General features: G+C 37.5%; 2 protein-coding genes across 3 annotated transcripts in view; one reads left to right on the plus strand and one right to left on the minus strand.

The window, feature by feature from the left end:
* LOC106660920 (sodium-coupled neutral amino acid transporter 9 homolog) overlaps positions 1-22098 on the minus strand; it is a 111097-nt gene that overhangs the window by 69567 nt on the left and 19432 nt on the right. The window lies entirely within an intron of this gene.
* On the plus strand, positions 137-5167 carry LOC106660983. Its single transcript, XM_014384072.2, has 2 exons — positions 137-243; positions 4344-5167. The coding sequence occupies exons 1-2, from the start codon at positions 229-231 to the stop codon at positions 4605-4607; spliced, it is 279 nt and encodes a 92-aa protein (XP_014239558.1). The 5' UTR covers positions 137-228; the 3' UTR covers positions 4608-5167.

Raw genomic sequence — 22098 nt, forward strand, 5'->3', positions numbered from 1 at the left:
CCGAGCCCGTGAGTCATTCGGAAATGTCTTGGACGACTCCGACCAGACTGTGTATTTTTTTTTTTTTTTTTTTTTTTTACTGAGCACGTAACATTTTGACATTTCGAACCGAGGGAGTGGGCGATGGCAAGGCCGTTCCGTCTCTGGTGTGAGGGCATTGTGCAAGAGTGGGAACCGGGAGAGAAAGTGCTCAAAGGAACACAGTGCACGTGACGGCCCTGCAAAGACATGTCAACACAAACGGTAAGCACTTTCTTCCAATTCCAGTTGTTCCATTGCCCTTTTATGAGACGGATGGTCGCGAATTGTCGGACGAAAGACTCAGCCCGGCGAGATTGCCAAGCCTGACAGGAAAACTTGCAACCCCGAAACTCTTTCCCAATACTCAAACACTCCACTTGTCATATCGTTATTAATTACAACTTTTCGCACTTGTCCGTCAAAAGCGTGGCTTTACATTCAAATAATTGGAGAGATTGCTTGAAGATGGATACTCTCATTTATCCCCTCCATTTCGCGACCTTTACTTCAATCTTTTTTTTCTCGTGATTGTTGATCATTTAAAGTATACAATTTTTACTCCCATGTAAAAAAGTTCTATTTTTCATTTGTAATTACTTCAATACCGTTAATCTTCATTTCTATATAGATAGGAGGCTTATGTGCTTGCATCTTTACCAAGAGGATAATGCACCAGTTCACAAAGACAAAAGTTATTGAAATTATAAAATTTCTTTCTCATGGTTTCAAAACCCATAATTCGTTATTTGTATTTTATGAGTTTAAGTTCGGTTTGTACTGTGTTCTGTGATGAAACTATAAGTGCACTGCCCAAAAGTTTACTTCTGGGAATGCGGTTATTGAAGATGAAGATTTGGTAGACGTTCTGTCTTGAATGACGAAGAATTGACGGAAGCTATCGAACTTGATTCGATTCAAAGACTGTCAAAAGCTAGCCAGAGTGTTCATCGTAGCGTTGAAGCTATTCTAGCTTACTTGGGAAGACGTGGAAATGGGTTCCTCATAAATTGACAGAAGGTAGCGACCTACAGTGTCTAAACGTTTGCCTTTTTTTACTTTTACAAAACAGAGGCATTTTTGACCGGACTGACACGAAAAATGGATCCTGTACGGTACCACCACGAGGTCATACAAGGAATGACCCTGTCCCGTTGAAAAAATTGAATATTCTCTAACAAAAGGTTATGCTTTGATAGCCAGTGCGCACTGTCACGTGGTCAGACCACCCCAGAAATCTACTCAGGCCAACTGCGATGAGTATCTCTTGCCCTGGCCCAAATTATTGGCTCTTGTGAACAAAAAAGGTATAAGTTCACCAGGACATCGCGAGACCTAACACAACTAAAACGACAAAGTGATAATGAAGCTTGGTTGTTCTATTACAGCCTCAGTATTCTCCAGACCTGGATCCGTCTGATTTTTACCTTTTCTTAGCCAGGGACTATCTTAAGCGCAATCAGGAGTTCGATAATCGCCAAGAGCTGGAAAATAAGATAAATTTATTTTTTAAGTCCCGGGACCCAAACTTCTATAAAAAGAGCTTGGGCTAGCGACTCGTTGGGAAACGGTTATAGATGCTGATGGAGATTATTTCCCAGAATAACATATCTCTATAAAATTTGATAACTAATTCAAATAATATATTTTCAAAATAGAATAAGTACGAAATCGTTTTGTGAAAAAAAAGCTCTACAGTTTTACACCAATCATAGGTAGATTGAGATGGGGAGTTGTGTCCGAGTGGATCAAAGTCACGATAGCTCAATTGATAGAGCAGCGGCGTATTGAGCCGAAGGTCGTGTGTTCGAATCACGTTCGTGACACTAACTTTTTCATTTCAACCAAAACCTTACATAAAGATTAATTAATCGAAAGAAGTTATTTGGTCAATCGGACCACGAAATATAATGGAACTAATCATAGCTTTGATTAGTGATTACCACAATTAATGGAATAACATAACTTGATATTGAACAGATTTATTCTGATTAACTCCGAGCCGAGTGCTATCTCTTTTTGCCCTCTGGTCCACCTCCACCTACTGATCTCAAGAGCTTTCCGGCATTCATCCCGTAAACAATCATCTCTACCAAGTACGATCCGAGCGGGACATAAGTCATCCAAATTTTGCTTGTGGGTTTTAAAGTTTCATATAAGTAGATAGGTAGTATCAGACTCAGAGAACAAGGGGCAACGAATAGACAGAGAAAAAGTTTGATGAAGACACCTATTGTTCACGTACTCTGTTGTGGCATACCAAACTGCTAAAAACGTGGACCCTTCAGACAATGGGTTAAAAATGAGTCGTGCGTTCAATGCGAATGTAGCCCAGGAGCTAAGAAGTTCATCAAAGGACTATTACTGAAACGGCATTACTAGTAAATGTAGGACTTTTAGGACAAGATTATTAGTTTTACTGGACACTGCACACTCTGAAGGTCTGTACAGACTTGATGGACGAAACAAGCCTGCCAAGAAAAATAAGAAACAGCGGGGACTCTATTGGTGTGAAGATTGCTGCAGGCTGTGATTCCTACTACTGGGAAAGGAAAAGCCCGGGCCAATAGAAGCCTTCGGAAGTCTTTGGAAAAGCTTTCGGGTAAAAAGATTTAAGATTAATGAAGAGCTCTAGACGATGGAGATTCACAATAGACCAATACTGGTCGTAAAGAATCTCCTTCTCTATTGTAATTTAATCTACAGACTAATTCTCAAGCAAAACCTTTAAAAATGTTATTCTCCTGGGAAATGAAAGCGATATTACACGGAGGAGAATTTTGAAGGAGTCCGATTTAGCTTTCGTTCATGCTTGTAGTGGACGGTCACAGACAATTGAGGTCTTCAACAACAAAAAGGTCACTGCGTTGTCGTTCTATAACTTTAATCTAGTTTAAAATAATTTAATAGACGCAGAAAGACCCAGCACTATTAGCGAACGATTTAAATCCGTTAGTCAGACAAAACCATTGCCCGAGGTTGACAATCTATCTCAAACTAGAGATCAGCTTGATGAAACTCAACTTTTGTTAATCAATTTATACTAGCGTTATGACGTCCTGGTGCTACCCAAGTGAGACTGGGCAGACCAAATGATAGGAACTACAACCTATAACCAAACTACAACCTTTAACTTGATCATCTACGTCCATCCTTGTCTGCCCAGTCTAGAATCTAAGAGTCTGGCTTAATGGATGCAGTTCAATTGAACTATTTTCAGCTTTTGTTTTCAAAATCAGACAAACCTCCAGCATCTCAAGGAGAAAGTCAAATTAATAAATTAACTGATAAAAATTTCGAACTATACTGCAAAACCGCAAGCATTTTTCGGTCATTCTGGTTTTTAAGATTACGATCGATGAACAGTAAGCTAGTGTACGTCGTGCCCTGTACTTCTTTATCTAAGCATTAGACATAAGACTTGCAAACCTGCAGCAAGATTATGCGTCCAGATAGATCGAAATGAGTGGACAAGAGACCCGACTAAATGAAAATCACATAAACAAGTGACTGAAAATGGCGAGAAGCCGAAATGCTAATAAACCAAAACAACCTTTTAAATATCTAGGAGTCATCTGAAAGCCAAATTGGGATTCCTTGAGAAGTTTGTTCCATTTTATATGGCATGTCTTAGGAGTTTTTTTTTTATTTACGTGAAATTTGTGCGTGCATATCTGGATGCTACAAATAAATGTTCTATGTGTTAGTTAATAAAATTAATGATAATAATAACCACAAAATATGTTCATACATAGTACATATAGTACAGTCACATATGCTTATATAAGAGAAAAAAATCGAATAGCGTGAAGGCTGGGAAAGGTAAATCGTTTAATGACCACCTAACCGCACGAGCGTTATAGGGAGCATAATTGTCAGGCTTTGAAAAAAGGGTTAATGTTGTGGGTGTGTCCAGTATCGTTGGATTCTTCTGACTGATGTTTTTCACAATTTGGTCATATTCAACGGAAGTAGCATAGTTATCTAGCATAGGAAGCGTTTCCGACTATTGAACATATTGGAATGTGAAAACAGACATAACCTGCGAGCATAGATCAATTACGATGATCAGATCAAGCTACAAACTTTTATTGTATATGAGTATAGTGTCAAGTAGGCATGAATAACAGACACTGCTATTCCTTTTTAGCTTTTTTGAGTTGGTCAAGTTGGGAACAGTATTTGATTGCAATAATTGCGTTTCGCATGGCCGATTGTGGCCAGGTGGCACGTCCTATGCAAAGTGCAACGATTTGTGTTCTCGATGTCAACGTGGCCACGCCGTCAGTATTTTTTGATGTTTAAAGATAAAACGTGTTTTGCAGATTTTCCTCCTGTGCCTCGTGCTCGTCTGGGCGGAGTGCTATGACCCGGAGGACAAGCTGATCGACACGGTCCTCCCTTCGAAAGAGACGAGGTTCGAAGCTTTCTACCCGAGGAAGGCGTACGGACTGCCCAACGGTTCGTCGAGGCCGGCCCACGGACACGGGACCTTCTACAGCCACAGGAACCCGGCCCTGATCGACACGGCCAACTCGCCGGCGTACGGATACAGATTCGACGGCTACAGGCGGTTCAACTTCGACTAAACTGTGCGCTTTACAATTCAACAAACTACCTCCACGACAAATCAAAACGTTTAACTTTTTAATAACTTACACCAAAAATTGCTACTTTAGCTGTAGCCGTACAGCTTTCTAAAACTGGTTTCAACCGTAAAAATTAGGGAAAATATACAACAATTTTATAATTTCAAATAAGTTCTCAAAAGTATAATACATCTTTTTTTATCGAACACTATCAAAACTTAATGAATCTACCCGAAACACCCGTCTTAAAATTAACCCAACAAAATAATGAACACTTTCCACCATAAAATGGTGCCTTTATGTATTTCCCTATTTAATCCTTTGTAATTAAATAGTAAGTAATGGTTTTGTATTTCACCACTGTTATACAATATCTGCTGTCTTTGCAAGATGTATTATTTGGTTTATAATATAAATTTTATTTTATATCATAACCTATTTTTAAAATAAATAAAAAAACTGTTTACTTTGTCTATATCTTGTTATAGTCATAAATTATATTATACCGTTATTTTTTATTAATATAATATTCTTAATATACCAGAGAGTGTAAAAAAAAATTGTTTAAGTTTCTCAGTAACACCCCGAATTACATGATTTATGTCGAAGCCAAATGCATTCCGAGCCGATTTTTACTTTCTTCTTATATTTTAGATATTAAGGGTCCTAGAACTATAGTTATCCCATTTACCGAATTTAGTGCCCTCTGAATTAATTAAAAAGAAAATACTTTGGTTCAAGGAGTGGAAATGGAAAATGTGTGGAATTATTGGATTGTACCTGGAAGGTAGGTGATTGTGCTGTTTTAGGTTCTGTACTGGAATGGGTCAAAAATGGACTTCATGTTAGGATAAAATGATAATTTTTTATCAAAATAAACAGAGAATAAAGGCGCTAGAAGAACAGTATATATATATATATATATATATATATATATATATATTATGCAGGGTGTCCTTAAATGGCCGGGATGAATTTCTCTTGAATCCCAGTTCAACTTAAAATTTCCAATACGACCCTAAAATCCTGACACATCATTTTAAAGGATTTTTCACGCTGAAAAAAATGGTGCAATCGGCTTCACTAAAGTAAACATTAATTGCCTTTATTGTTTGTGAAACTCTCATTATGAGAGCAAATCTTAATTCTTGGAAGTAAATACATTTTAAAATAGTACATATTCAATACATTCAGTATTCCATTCAAAACGAACCGAAGAGCACGTGTCAGGATTATAGGGTCGTATTTGTTGAAGGTGAACTGGGCCTGAGGTACTCTGTATAATTTTTATCCAAAAAAGGTCTAATTTGAAACTAGACTAAAAAATATTAAATACGTTTTTTTTTATAGCTTCATTGGTTCAAGGGAGATTCAGCCGGGCCATCTAAAACGACACTCTGTAACCAGAGTGTCCAAAAAAATTGTTTAAGCTTTCCAGTAACACCTCCAATTACATGATTTATGTCGAAGCCAAATGCCTTCCGATACAGGTTTCTACTTTCTTCTTACATTTTAGATATTAAGGGTCCTAGAACTCCAGCCATTCATTTAACTCAATTTAGCACCCTCTGAATTAATGAAGCTAAAACTTCTATGGTTCCAAGAGAGGAATTATTGGATGAGGTATGTAGGAGATCGCACTGTTTTAGGTTCTTTAGAAGAATGGGGCATAAATGGACTTCGTCTTAAGGATAAAATGATAAATTTTTGTGAAAAGGAACAGAGAAGAAAGTCGCTTGAAGGAGTATCATAGCATAGGCAACTAAGACTGAATGTGGACTCCATGAATTTGGGTGTAAATACTGATGATTTGGGTCTAGTAATTAAAACTTTATTATTTGGTGAATTATTAAATGTTAATCATAAACCGTAGAAAATGAAGATATATTAGGAACATTTTTTTTAAAGTTCTGAACACCTGTCGTATGTGCCTTAGTTAATATTTTAAACGGAACCCACTGGCTAAATTTAATAAATTATGTGAAGGAACTTTAGTGAATTTTTTTAGTTAAAAATTTTAATTACTAATCAAGTAATGTATTTACTTTCCTTTTATTCTTTTGTATTAGTTTGTATTTTTAGCACCAGAAACTAACATTTTTTGTTGTTATTAATTTAGTTAATATTCAAATTAAATGTTTGGTCATCATAATTATTTTTGCGTTGTATTCATTTTCTTTTCTTTTCTCAAATGAATGTGATCTCCTGACAGACAGCCTCGGCTTTTGTAATTTTACTTGTTTATTATTTATTGATTTTTATTTTACGAGGGTTCGAAACAGCAGAGGTCATATAAACCCTCGGGGTGCCGGTGTTTTTGAAAAAAAAACTTACATTTGTAAGTATGTCGAGTTCGACTGAAGGGCCGCTGGATTCGAACCCGGGACCTTTACCTTACAGTGATGAGCGCCGTGTCAACGGCTAAACCGTTGCGGCCACCGACGCCCCTTTTTTTATTATTACTTTTGTGTTTGTTCATAATATTGTAAATAAAAGTATTTATCTACCTATCTATTTTTAATATAAAAAGTGATTCACATATAACGTGTCAAACATCAGGAGGTGTAAGTTCATCTTCCACCAAGACGCAAATTATTATTAATGATCGGTTCAATTTATTGACGATTTTTCAATCCTTGCCATAAATATAGGCGGGTTGGCGCGCAATAATGAACCAAAGGAAGGAGGTGGGTTAATCGAATTTAACGATAGCACAGACAAAATTACCTGGCTTTTGAGAATAAATCAGTTTTTTTTAAATCGTTTATTTAATGTCGTGAAGGTTTTGAACCTTTGACTCCTTGGAAAATCTTGAATTGAAAAGAACAATTTCACGATCTTACCAATTGAGGATAAATGCTGTACCTCGGCGAATGCTAGAAAGCTGACTAATCTGACTTATTGAAACGTTACTTGTCTGACAGAAAATTTATTTATTTCTTTATTGTAAACAAGTAAAAATAAGTAAAAAATGCTATTTGACAAATAATACAAACTGTTCAAAGAATTTTTTTGTTGACAGGATACAATAGCTCTTAAAGGGCGCAGTATATTACACCCCGAATATTTCATTATATGTATATTACATTTTGTCTAAATCTTGATTTGTTTTCTTGTGGGTGTTCGAAAATGACCCGGAAGTGCGTATGCCCGACATCCCCCCAGGCTTGCCATACCCAGCAAGTTTCCAATTTATTTCTGCGCCGTACTTAAGGGATGTGTATGCACTGCTCCCTTTCTCATCCCTTCCGACGGGGGATGATTTCATCCGACCGCCCCCTGCTGCCGCCCCACAAACTCCACCCTCCTATCCCTACTTTCTCAATCCAGGAGGAGATTTTAACGAATTTGAGAAATTTGTATATCATTTAATATCCCTACTCTCCACTTTTTCTTCTCTGAATGGATTTCCGCCTAATTGTTACTTTTTGTCTACGGTAATTTGAGCATTCCAAAATGATTTGACCTCGTCAAAAGAAGTTACTTAGGTTAATTTAAGCCTGCTTTTTGTATTTAGACTTAAATTTATTTCAACATAAATAATGGAATTCTTGTAACAGGATATTGTATCAAAATTATTAATTAATGTAAACAAAAACACTTAAATAATTTGGTCGTTACTGATATTTTTGACGCTTATCCAAGCTGCGTTGGTCAGTTAGACTCGTTTCAGCTTTTCGCCATCCTCAGTGTTGGATGAAACCAGCAAGGATAAGCAGACTAAAATGGTACCAACTAAATTACGCGTTCATCACCCCGCAATACTCATGGAGAAATCTCACTAATTAAAGAATATAATGTTGAACTGGCACAGGGTTATTTGCTGGGTCTGTCTCCATTCGCTTGTATGTTGATGTATTTGTATGTTTCTTTGGGATTAATGATTAGGGGTTAGTTTTTTTTAAAACGTGTTTTTGGTATTTTTGTGTAGGGTTTCTGTCACTCTTTATGTGATTTTGGGTTTGTATAAATTGCAGTGTTTTGGAAATGTAGTATTTTCCATGATTCATGATTTCAGCTTTTACCATAATTAAGTCATTAGTTAGTATTTTCTTTATGCTTTTTATTAGTATGTCTTCTGAGTTAGTTTGTATTGGAGAAAGATGTGATATTGTTTTGTCTGTTATGGTAGCTGCGATGTGTCTTGTCCGATGGCTGTTCTGAGTTTTATGGCTCGTGTTATGTTACGTTCTGTGTTGGCCCATTTTATGTTGTGTTTTAGTCTTTTTGTAATTGTTTGCTTTCGATGATGTTGAATTTTTTATTGATGGGTTTGTGTTTACTGAGGTTTGTTAGTTTTTTTTTTAAGTTGTATATTTCTGTTGAGTTAGTATTTCGTGTTTTCTTGGGTAGATTTTATAAAGTGTGTGCAAGTCTAACAATTCTTTGAGTTTTTGTTTTTTATGTATAGGGAGCGTATTTCTGTTTTTATCCCGTTTTTTGGCTATTTTCATGGCAGTCGTTGCGGCGAATGTGTCTGTTTTTGTTTTAATTTAGCATAAGTCGGAGTTAAACTGTTAGTTGCAAGCATTGTTTGTTAAACCAAATATTAATTAAGTTATAATCCACAAACACGGAACGTAACATAACACGGGCCATAATAGGCACTGAAACCGCCATCGGACTCCTACCCACAGGCATATAAGAACGAACAAGACCCATCGCAGCCACCATAATAGAAAAAGCAATCTCACAACTTTCTCCGGTAGAAACTAAATCAGAAGAAAAATTTGAAAAAACTAAATAACAACGACTTCATTAGCACAAAAGCAGACAAAGGCAACGCTACAATTATCATGACAAAGACTACGTTTCAAAAACGCTACAATTTATACAAATTCAGAATCACATAAAGAGCAACGGAGACCCTACACAAAAATACCAAAAGCACGTTAAAAAAATAAACAATTGTCTCCTAATCATTAACCCCAACGAAACATACAAATACATCAACATACACGCGAATGGAGACAGATCCAGTAAGTAACCCTGTGCCGGTTCAACACGATATTCTTTAATTAGTGAGATTTCTAATTAGTCAGAATTAGTAATTTTTATTTTTAATTTTAACTTTAATTAGTTAGTAATATATTAATTAATAATTTAATTCGCCCACCAATGCCCATCATCGACTTCAATTAAAGAATATGGCAAAAGAAAAATGACAGCGTCTATGGACTGGGTCGCTCAAGATGCTTCTGGTCATCAATAGCACGATTGCTCGATAACAGATAATATAAGGGTCGAAATAGGCTCGAAGTGACACGTGAAATATGTGTGAAATAGGCCACACAGATACAAGCAGTTCTCGAGTAAGAAATTGCCTTAATCAGATCAGTTGTTTGCTTTTAGAAGAAGTCGGAGGTGTTGTGATATCTAGATCTCGCAAGGAAGTTAGAAGGTTATAGACAGGATGACTTGGTAACTCATTTTAACCGTCCCACCGAGTGAATGCAATGCTCGCAGCTAAAAATTGGAAAATTTCCTCGCTTTTCATCTTAAACCCAGCTGCAATATGTTGTTTTCCAAAAGAAAACGTAATATGTCGCCAGATATGAAAGTCGGTCGATGAAGGCCGACTCTAAACGCCCACGGGTTTCCACTACCAAAATGATAATTAAACTGGTAGGGAAATGGCGAACCGTTTTTAAAATATAGGCACCGGCTACATTAAGGGGTAGAGCACGACCTTCGTGTGCTGCGGGTCCAAGGTGAAAGTCAGATGCAAGAGTAGCACGAATCCACGAAAAACCTCCTTCACCAACGGACGTTGATTGAGGCCGGTTCTTCTTTTTTCCTTGTTCAATTCACTGTCTGGATTTTGAAAGCAATCCGGTTTAACTCTATTTCATATCTCATGTTGAATTAAAAACAAGGACAAAAGTAAAATTTTTGATGTGTAACAACCTACTGTTAGTTAAAAACCATTAGACAAATTATATGACGTAAAGTGACCCAACTTCCGACATTCAAAAAGTTTGGGGACTAACTTTCATAAACTTTCAACAAAGCAATCAGAGTAATACAGTTCAACAACATTCTATCATTTACAGATTATCATGTGATTGTCTTAGGGGCCAAATTATTTTCATAATTTCTTTTTTATTAAGATTTGTGTATTCTTCCATCCGTGTGTATTCTTATGGCTACTGCTACCCATACTACAGGCTGTGACCTACTAACAGAGGACATATTCCGCTGTCTCTTCTTTTGCCTGGTAATATCTGCACAGGCATGTTTCCGCCGTTACGAGTTTATACATCTCCGGACTCCAATTAGAAGTTTAACTATGATTCTAGTCCTAATACTTCATAGATTTACTAGTTCTGCCGTTAGTTTCTGAGGTGATGCTTTGATGAACTTTTTGCAGCTGAGCTAAATATCCATTGAACGGAAGACTTATTTTTAACACACTGTTTGATGATCCGCGTTTTGGGCAGTTTGGTATGCCACAAAATGGTTCGGGGCATATAGGTGTCCTCAGCGAACATGGCTAATTTATCGGCCTATTCGCTGCCCCTCTGCTCTGTATGCTCTGATACCCCTGGTAAAGTGTCTGCAAAGTCCAGTCAGCCTATTATCGTTCTAATTCTAACACGTCTTAGGTTTCAAAGTTCTGCCGTTAGTTTCTGCGAAGGTCCTTTAATGACATTTCATGCCTCACCCATGGGAAAAATTTTTATGTTTTCTATCTCCGATTAACGTCGTCTTCATGTCTATTGGCTCCCGTGAGTATCTTTCGCGGCTTGGCTTTTGCTCTCACAGAAAAAGGAATATCATCCTCCCTAGGCCTTCGCAGTAATAGAGGTTCCTTTTCTTTCTTCTTCCTGGCAATATCTGCCCTGTTCGAAGGCCGAATAGCAATGTAAACGGAACTGGTTTGTCACTGGAACGCGTACCAGTTACTAACTCACCAGTGACGCGGAATTACAAACGAAGGACTCAACAAAGACATAAATCGCTAGTTTCTTCAGCGAAATCACGAAAAGAACATCATCCTTGACTTTGATCGTTTACAATGCTATTCCAGTGATGATTAAAACGATGAAGCTGCCATATTACGGCACTACCAACACTACAGAGAAAAAGAGGAAGAAAATTTTGCGTTCATGCCATGCCTTTTCAGTGTCCTCATTTTTCGAGTATCCAGGAAGCATTAAGTTGCACTAAACAGGATTTTTCGACTTCTTTCACAAATAATGTGTTCTCCTGAGATCATCCATCTTGAAAATCATCCGAAACTGAGCTACATCAATTGCTGGTTACTCGGCACCAAAATGGCCTGATACTGTTCAGTAACGAGTCACTATCAGTAGCGCCATCTGCAGGGTTTCAGTTTTTCAGCTACTTTGGAAATGACTTGTTATGGGCTAGTTTCTAACATAAGTCTCTAATTAGTTTCTTTGGGGTAGGTAAATGTGTAAACGGCTTAAGTGACAAATACCACCGGAGTCTGCAGCGAGAAGTCAGCAGTCAGTCATTATAATCCTAACATTTTCTAGGCTTAGTTGTTTTGCCTGTTAGATTAGTTGGTTTCTGGGATAGTATTTTAATGAACCTTTCTTAAGCCTCTCCTCGGATACCTCTTATGTAAGACTATTCCTCTGATTTTTTTAGGTCATCGAATTCTGGCCAATTTATCGGTCTCTTCGTTCCCCTTTATCATGTGTGCCCTGGTACCAAAACAAGATTATTTTTTTCCTTCCTATTGTCTGACAGAGCCTTGATGCAATCCTTGGCTTTGGACTTTACTACAATCTTTGTCTTTTTTGTTGGTAATACCCCCCTCGGGCATCGTGTTCAATTACAGTCCTCGCCTGAGTGACAGTGGTATATTGCTCAAGGTTTCTATAAGTCTATTCCTTGTTTATTTCCATAGATAAAAGTTCCAGACCTTTAACCAGTCTTGGGGCCATTTGTGTATAGGGCCAATATCGACTTTAACTGGGATTCCTTTCTTGCAATTTGCTGTATTGTGTATTTTCATTTGTAATTTTGGGATCATGACTACAGACATCCCGGAAACCTTGATTCCCTGAAATTCTATAATAATGTCAATGCGACAGTTACTGTAAACTTTGAGCTACATCAGTGACCATTCCATTCCATCCAGAATAAATTTAACGTCCTCCGGTTACCCTACACAGTTCAGCCAATATACTCCATATCTAACCTAAATTTACCAACATAATGTCAGCAAAAATATACTGTGAACGAAATCGAAATGAGATAAGCATCGATATATTTGAAAACTTTGAGCGAGATCAAACAACCGTTGTATAACAAAAATGCATATAACCTCCACCCGATTATCAAGAAAAGTACCGCCAACACCATCTCCCAGGGGTTCACCATATGCCTATGCAAAACTATACTGAAAATCATGCATGTCGTAAACGCGTATATTATATCCAGCGTTTGATCTTTAATTTACAATTGTACTATTGATGGCCGATAAAAATAATAATTACCATACGGATGGAATTATTACTAGCTATTTAACACGGAGTATCGCTTAAGGTTAAACATCGCTAATGCTAAAAATATGAAAAAAACATGGACATTTCTATAATAATCTAGAACCCATAAAAATTAGTCGATCGTTTTTTGTTTATAAGAATTATCAGAACAAATGGAATAACAGCTGTAAACACCGTCATGATCATTCTAATCATATCCGGTCAGCTTATGCCTTACGACTTTTATCGTCCTTCGCCACAGACCCGTCCATAAAAAACGATCTCGACCTCTGTTCGGCCATTCCACCGATAAACAATCCCCTTGAAATTGAAACATCCTCTTCTCACGTCATCCTCCACCGACACGACCTACGGGGTCTTAACACGCTGTCGCCAGGTATTTATACCCGTTCTCAGAAGGGAGTCGAAATCCATAACATATCTCAGCTTCGCTGCCGGAGCCATTTCGAACCCGGACAAAAAAAATACCCCAGAAACGTATGGGCTAATAACTTTTATTTATCTTTACCGACATCGGAAATCCACGCATAAATATGCTTTACAAAGTTCCCCGCCCTAACGATTCAAGCCCAAAAAAGTATCAGAGCAATCCCTGGATTGCCGGTCATTCCTACCTGCCCTCATCATAATATCAAGCATTAAATAATATAAGTTAAATATTTATAAAAACGGCCAGATTTTAAACACAGCTGATGAAACTGCAAATCAGAAGATGGATGAAGGGTACTGTGAAATACCCCTGTCCAATTTTGGTGATTCACATTATCAATCGTTTTCGTATGCAATTTGTACAATTCAAAAGCCGATTCATAATCCTGGTATTTGATTAAAATGTAATTATTTCAATGTTTGAAAGGAAAGCTGTTTTAACTTGTTTAAATTTTATTTACAGTTTGAGTCATTTTTGAAAAAAATCAAGCGGTACATTAGTATTTTGCCGTCCTGTTTATAACTCGTTACGTTTTTTATATTCGAAAGTAAAGTATAGTAATATCAGTCAATGAACTTGGTTCGACATTAGATTCAAATCTGTTAATTTGTTTCCCACCATTTTTTCCTTCTCAAGTGGAATTCATCTTCAAAATTTCATTATCGGATAACGGCGAGTCGATTTCAATTGTTGAGGGACAATTTACATCATCATGTACGTAAGATAAAATTCGAATGAATTAAAACCATCTGGACTACTGCCCTGGAAGACCTGAATCTATCCCCATTACATATCTTCATTCAGGAAGACGTTGCTTGCATAAAACGTTAAGGAAGACATTAGGGGGAACTTCAGGGAATCAAGGTTTCCGGGATGCCTGTAGTCATGATCCCGAAATTACAAATTAAAATACACGATACAGCAAACTGCAAGAAAGAAATCCAGGTTAAAGTCAACATTGACCCTATACACAAATGGTCCCAAGACTGGTTAAAGGTCTGGAACTTTTATCTATGGAAATAAAGGAATAGAATTCATAGAAACCTTGGGCAATATACCACTGTCATTCAGGCGGGGACTGTAATTGAACACGGTGCCAGAGAGATCAATAGGCCGGGTTTTACCAACAAAAAAGACAAAAATAGTAGTAAAGTCCAAAGCCAAGGATGCATCAAGGCTCTGTCAGGCAATAGGAAGAACAACCAATAGTCTAGTTGTGTACCAGGGCACACAGGATAAAGGGGAACGAAAAAACCGATAAATTGGCCAGAATTCGATGACCTAAAAAACTTCAGAGGAATAGATTAAAAAGAAGTTCTATATAATGAGTAGAGGCTTAAGAAAAGATCCATTAAAATACTATCCTAGAAACCAACTAATCCATAAGGCAGAACAACTTAGTCTAGAAAGTGTAAGGATTAGAATGACTGACTGCTGACTTATCGCTGCAGACTCCGGAGGCAATTGTCACATAAGCAGTTTACACATGGTCCTACTCAAAAGAAACTAATTAGTGACTTAAGTTAGAAACTAGCCCGTAATAAGTCATTTCCAAAGTAGCTGATAAACTGAAACCCTGCAGATGGCGCTACTGATGATTGACTGTTACTGAACAGTATCAGGTGGTGCCGAGTAACTAGTACTTGAAATATCTCAGTTTCGGGTGATTTTCAAGATGGATGATCACAGGAGAACATATTATTTGTGAAAGAAGTCGAAAAATCCTGTTTAGAGCAACTTAATGCTTCCTGGATACTCGAAAAAAGACGACACTTAAAAGGATGAACGCAAAATTTTCTTCCTCTTTTTCTTCTATGGCGATGGTAGTGCCGTAATATGGCAGCTTCATCGTTTTAATCATCACTGGAATATTGTAAACGATCAAGGATGGTGTTCCTTCCATGATTTTGCTGACGAAACTAGCGATTTATGTTTTTTTTTAGTCCTTCGTGTGTAGTTCCGCGTCACTAGTGAGTTACTAACTGGTATGCGTTCCAGTCACAAACCAGTTCGTTTATACTATTACTCGTCCTTCGAACAGCATAGACCGTGCAGATATTGCCAGGAAACTACCACCACTACATATGTTCATTGAGGAAGATGTTGGCCACAATTCAGATACTAACAAGCTCCAATAACTTACTTGCAGAAAAAGTTAAGGCATTAGGAGGAACTTCAGGGAATCAAGGTTTCCGGGATGTCTTTTGTCAGCATGATCCCCAAATTACAAACTAAAATACAAGATACAGCAAACTGCAAGAAAGAAATTCAGGTTAAAGCCGACATTGGCTCTATACACAAAGGCCCCAAGAATGTCTGGAAATTTGTCAACATTAGTTGATGTAAGGTTCTGTCGTCGAGGAATGTATGAGCATTGAGATACTTTAGGACTTACGTGGAGTGATGTAGGAAAAATTCGATAAAGTTAATTTCTATGTTCTTTATTTGTCAGTGGTTTGCATGTACATATTTGCCTTAATCGCCCTGGTTCATCGAACGCTAATTCTGAAATATGTTACCACTGTCATCAATTGCATTCGATATACGCTCAGATCGCGTATTTTTTCATCATTGTGGCGTGGCTTTTGAGGGAAAGCTCAGTGACTCGGCGCGGTCAGCGTTGATCACCAAGCACAAAACAGGTCCGACGTAACGCGCGGTCGGCGCCTGTTTTCGTTTACCGGCAACACGTCTACATAACCCTGGGACAAAGGATGATTAAGTGTTGTAGACGGTATTTAGAATTTTTTCTCTCCATAGCTCGGTCAGTAAATTATTCGCTTATACAACATAAACGGTACTCGTTTCACATATTGGCCTGCAATTGCGGTTTTTTCTTTTCGCCCCGGGCTCTTTACGGTTCTACAGCATCACGTATTCTGTTGAAACCCCGTGAAGGGCGGATGTGGACAATGGGCCGGTGATGCGTGTCTCTTTCTAGCGCTTCTCCGGCACCTTTCGTCTTTTTATGTGTCGTGCTCCGTTAGTTCAGGGTCCTATCATCCGCTTACAAGTAAGACCCTACGTCTGATTTCGTAGTATTACAAAGTTTAATAACATCCCTCATCCTTACCAACTATATTAAAGAAATGGAATTTGTTAAACATCTAACACCGGAGAAAAGATTAATTTCTTTTAATTTTTTCCCCCTCTGATTTAATTTAGTATGTTTCATTTATTTTTATGCTACTACAAAATATTTATTTATGCCAAATTTTGCACTTTTCTGCTACAGAGGGGAGCCCAAAGTCTCAGAATAAAATTGATTTTCTTCTTCCTCTTCTTCTATATCAGAGAAAAATATATATATTTTATTATCTGTTTTTAAGCTTTTCTAGCCTTTATTATTTTTTTAATGTGCAGTATTTTTTAAGATTTCGTTAATTTCAATTTATCGTGTAACGGCACGAAAATGGCCTGGTACTGTTCAGTAACGAGTCACTAATCAGTAGCGTCATCTGCAGGCTTTCAGTTATTTTGGAAATGAATTATTACGGGCTGGTTTGTAATTTGAGTAACTGATTTGTTTCGTTTGAGCAGGTCCATGTTTTTTTTCACTTTCCAGGCTTAGTTGTTTTACCTGTTAGATTAGTTGGCTTCTGGGATTGTATTTTCATGAACCTTTTCTTAAGCCTCCCCTCGGATACCTCTTATGTAGGACTTATTTTAATCTATTCCTCTGATGTTTCTTAGGTCATCGAATTCTGGCCAATTTATCGGTCTCTTCGTTCCCCTTTATCATGTGCGCCCTGGTAACAAAACAAGACTATTTGTTGTTCTTCCTATTGTCTGACAGAGACTTGATGCAATCCTTGGCTTTGTACTTTACTACTATTTTTGGCTTTTTTGTTGGTAAAACCCGGCCTATTGATCTCTCTGGCATCATGTTCAACTACAGTCCCCGCCTGAATGGCAGTGGTATATGCCCCAAGGTTTCTATGAATTCATTTCCATAGATAAAAGTTACAGACCTTTAACCAGTCTTCAGTAACGGATTGTTGTTGTTTTCTTCTCACCTTATAAAACATGATCTTCCAATTTCCTATCGACCCTTTCTATCCTTGCCAAAATTCCAGAAAAACTACTTCTCCGACGATTATTGCCAATAATTAAAAATTCTAATATTATTCCAGATCATCATTTTGGATTCCGCACGTTTCACATGACAATTTAACAATTGCATCGTGTTGCTGACAACATAGCCTCTTCCCTCGAACAAAAACAGCATTACTTGGGTGTCTTTCTTGATTTAGAGCAGGTAAACCTGCACTCGGGCTTGCTCTGGAAACTGGTGAACATCCTCCCTCATACGTACTATCTCATACTGAGATCTTTTCTGTCGGACCGATTTTGCAGAGTCGGTCATGGAACTGACTATTTACACCTTTTATACACATTAGGGCGGCTGTTCCTCAGGGAAGCATACTTGGCCCATTTCTATTTTCAATATACACTGCAGATATTCCTACACATGCTAATATCTCAACGCGTACATTCGTTGATGATACAGCGATTCTTACAATTAATTCGGACCCTTCAATTAACACTCAACGCTTACAACAACACCTGCATGAATGAACAGTATGTTCACAAAGTGGAAAATGAAGATAAACCTAACGAAAAGCGTAAAGATAAATTTTACCTTACGTAAAAATATTTGTCTTGCAGTGAGTATAAATGGAATCCCATTACCTATCACTGAACTTGGACTTTTCATGGATAAACGATTGACTTGGAATTCCCACACAAGGCTGAAAAGACAAGAAACAAACCGACGTTAAAAATTATTAGAATGACTACTTGACTCACGATCAAAATTAGACATTGAAAACAAACTTTTAATTTACAAGGATACCAATTCCCAACGTTCAATCTTAAATTAAATTTCCTACAAGAGACTCAAATGACAAATTAAACATATATGAACATATTTATTTAATACAATATTTGTAGTTGTAAATATCAAATAAATGTAATTTTAAAAAAATTCTTCTTTGTATTAACCAGTTATACGATAAATTGATATTATCGAGAACTTAAAAAGTACTGTACATGAAAAAAGAACTAGAAAAGGTTACAAAACAGAACATTATATATAATTTTTTTTTCTGTGGTATAGAAGAAGGAGAAGAAAATAAATTTTATTCTGAGATTTTAGGCTCCCTTCAATACCAAAAAGGTGAAAAAATTGGCATAAATAAAAATTTAAATGTAGTAGCATAAATAAATGAAACGAGCTAAATTAAATAAGAGTTGGAAAAATTAAAATAAATCAAACATACCGAAACAACAGAAAATTAATCATCCCCGGTATTAAATTCGAGGGGCAGGAATTAATCAGAAACATGGGACTTAAAGGTGGAAAAGGCACGGCGGATGGAGTGAGGTAGGGTATTCTAGAGATTATCAACGAATAAAGAAGGAGTGACTAAAATTGGATGGATATGTAGAAGGGCTAGAACGAGTGAGGCGAGTTTGTACAGATGTTTAAATGTCAACATAACTATAAAATATACGAAGGAGAATGGAACGAAATTATTTGATAGAGGAACGACCCAAGGAATAGCCTGCGATAGGAGAGGTACAGCTATTTCAAACCACCATTAGACACATAAGTTCTCATTAGGGAGCTAAATATAAACCCAACAAAGTAGTCCATGATTTTCTTGAGTCTGCTAACTCATGGTGAAACCGTTATAGCTATAAACGAAATGGGGAAGCACAAGGGAGGAGACAAGGGTTTGCGGGTGTTGATTGGGAAGAGCTGTTTTGCATTCCGGAATTGGCGGAGGATGGAGCAGAGGGTAGATTTGGGAAATGTCTTCCAGGATAGGGTTTGATCAAGGATTATCCCTAAGTTTTTGACAGACGGGTAAAAGGAGATTTGTCGGTAGTTAATGCAGAACGGAATAATATGAGATAAGGATCGAGATCCAAACACATCTCGGACTTATAGATATTAAGGAGTGTCCATTTTCAACGGCCTAGGAACTGATGGTCCTCTTGGATTAGTGTGATAGAGATAGAAACGGCTTAAAAATTCAATAGTAGGTTGATTGTATAAATTTGGTTAAATTAACACTTCTAGGTTTAGATTTGAGAGTACATCAAAACAATCTTTCAGTGATGTACCATGGCATGTTTACATTTGTAGTGAAAATCTTATCCAGAGTAGTTTTACTTTTACGTCAGTGTTTATTTGGGCAGGAAAGTAGGTGTGCCGCCAAGATTGATAAAGACAAATTAACGTCAATCAATAAGCTCTTATAAAAATTGCCCCCAAATTTCTCACGATTCGAATTTAAAAAGAACAAGGGGGTGAACCTAGTGAAATGGAATTTGTATGAAATGGACCTAACGGAAGGTAATTGTCAGATGGTGGGTAAGTAGGGGGAAAAATTGGAAAATTGTACTGGGCCGTATTAAAAGGCGATATCAATACAGGGCTAATGGTGATGGGATCTTAGGCGGCTGGGACGCGGTAAGTAAATCGTAAACGTCCTCCCAGTCGACGGATGCATACCAAATGAGAAGCGGCTCGAGTGTAATTACCAAAATAAACACAATCCAGCACGGTGGGCGCTCTCGGTACGTTCCCGTATAATTTCGGGTCGTAAATTTGGGTTAAACTACGAGGAGCGGGGGCAGCCATTATAGAAATAACATTAAGAATAGCCATTACAAGTAATTATTGGGAGCCGGGGGCGGAGGGACGATTTCCGGGGATCCCATAAACGACGGGATGCGTTCACAGCTCACCTCTCACAGGATCGTGGTGAGGCATTTGTCTCACATACTCTCTTACAAATTTCCTATTAATTTAAAATTTCGGAGAACGATTGAAGAGTTTGTGATTGAAGCGTTCACTCAATCAGATTATCAATCACAACCGCATTCAATTTAGTTCGATTGTCATGAGTTTTATGATCTTAATAGGCAATGAAATGGAATAAGCAGATAACAAGGCTTTTCTCTTATGAACAAGCAGTTCCATTTTTATCCCGAACAATAGGTAATTATCAATTCATAGATTGAAATCACAGATTAGAATAATTTCACACCGAGCTATTTACATACTTCAGTAAATTTAGATTAACATTTAATCAGGCTGGTAAAGCGAAATTAGTCATAAAACTCTCCAATCTCGTGTATTTATTTTTCCCCTCACATTTTGATTCTTGGGTCATTATGAGACAACGGAGGCATTCATCCGAGGCGGATATCCTTAAAGCATTATTAAAAAGCACTTCAAAATGTCACATACAAAATACATAACAGCCTAACATTTGGATGTCAGTGACGAAGGAATTTTGTTTAATAAACAAGGGCACAAACTGACTAGATCGTACAGTATCTGTAAGGACGACTATAAAGCAACTATGAGCATATGCCCAGAAGCTATAGCCTGGATAACGAGATCAGAGATGACTCGGAATGGGTCCACAACAAAAGGAGAAATGGACGAAATCTAGAGCAGATACAGTAAACCCATTAAGGGTCCCTCATCCAAATTGGTAAACACATTGTTACAATTAGGAATGGGTTATGTACCCTGTCTCGGGTGACTGGTATTTGAGAAAATACCTACATAACGTGTAAAGATTAGTGACCGTTAATCGATAGTTATTCAGATATCGTGAGATGCGGTTTCAGAAAAACATTTTCTTTATCGTGCCAACGTTTCGAACTTTTATTGAGATCATCTTCAGGGCTCAAAGTGTTTGTCTTCTGTGTAATTGTGCCATCCTTGCGTGTCGTGTTGAGAGTGCCCACTTTGAGCCCTGAAGATGATCTCAATAAAAGATCGAAACGTTGGCACGATAAAGAAAATGTTTTTCTGAAACCTACATCACACCCGACCGCATCTCACGATATCTGAATAACTACCTACACAACGGAGGCATATCAATGGTGGTGCACCATTTTTAGATTATGCGATGTGGAGGAGAAAGAAATTGCCATCCGCATCATCTTCGAAATCGAAGCAACCGTTCAATAATGAAAAACTGGCCAAGAGGATCTGCAAGACTAACTAGCTGCCCAGAATTCAGATTAAACATGAACTAGCTTCACAAACCTTAGGCAGCGAGAGGAAATGTGAAAATCGGTGCATCAAAAGGACAATGACAAAAACCCCCATCAGCTATGGAAGCAATATTAAACCTCCTTCCAATGGAAATAAGGACAAGCTCATACAAACTCAGGGAACATATACATTGATGGGAAATATTTCGAACATACAACAATAACAAAGAAAAATAGACACTCATTCTTGGAAATGGGGACTACATGACCCAGGAAACAGCTTTTGTAACAAGGTTTTAATAGAAAACAAGTTAGGCTTTGACGTGGCGCTCATCACTGTAAGGTAAAGGTTCGAAAAAATAAGTTCTTTCCAGAATTAATCCTTATAAGAGCAGACAGTCCCTAAAGTATTAGTACATAAAAAAGTAACACCCACAATAATCAGTGAAGTCATCCAAAACTTCCGTGAAAACATATGGGTGCCAGGGGCCAAAATAATTTTAGGTAGTAGACAAGTACTTGCCAGAAGAGTATCTATAAGGCGAACTGCTCAGAA

This window comes from Cimex lectularius, unplaced genomic scaffold (assembly GCF_000648675.2).
Source record: "Cimex lectularius strain Harlan isolate CLEC.00 unplaced genomic scaffold, Clec_2.1 scaffold23, whole genome shotgun sequence".
NCBI lineage: Eukaryota > Metazoa > Arthropoda > Insecta > Hemiptera > Cimicidae > Cimex > Cimex lectularius.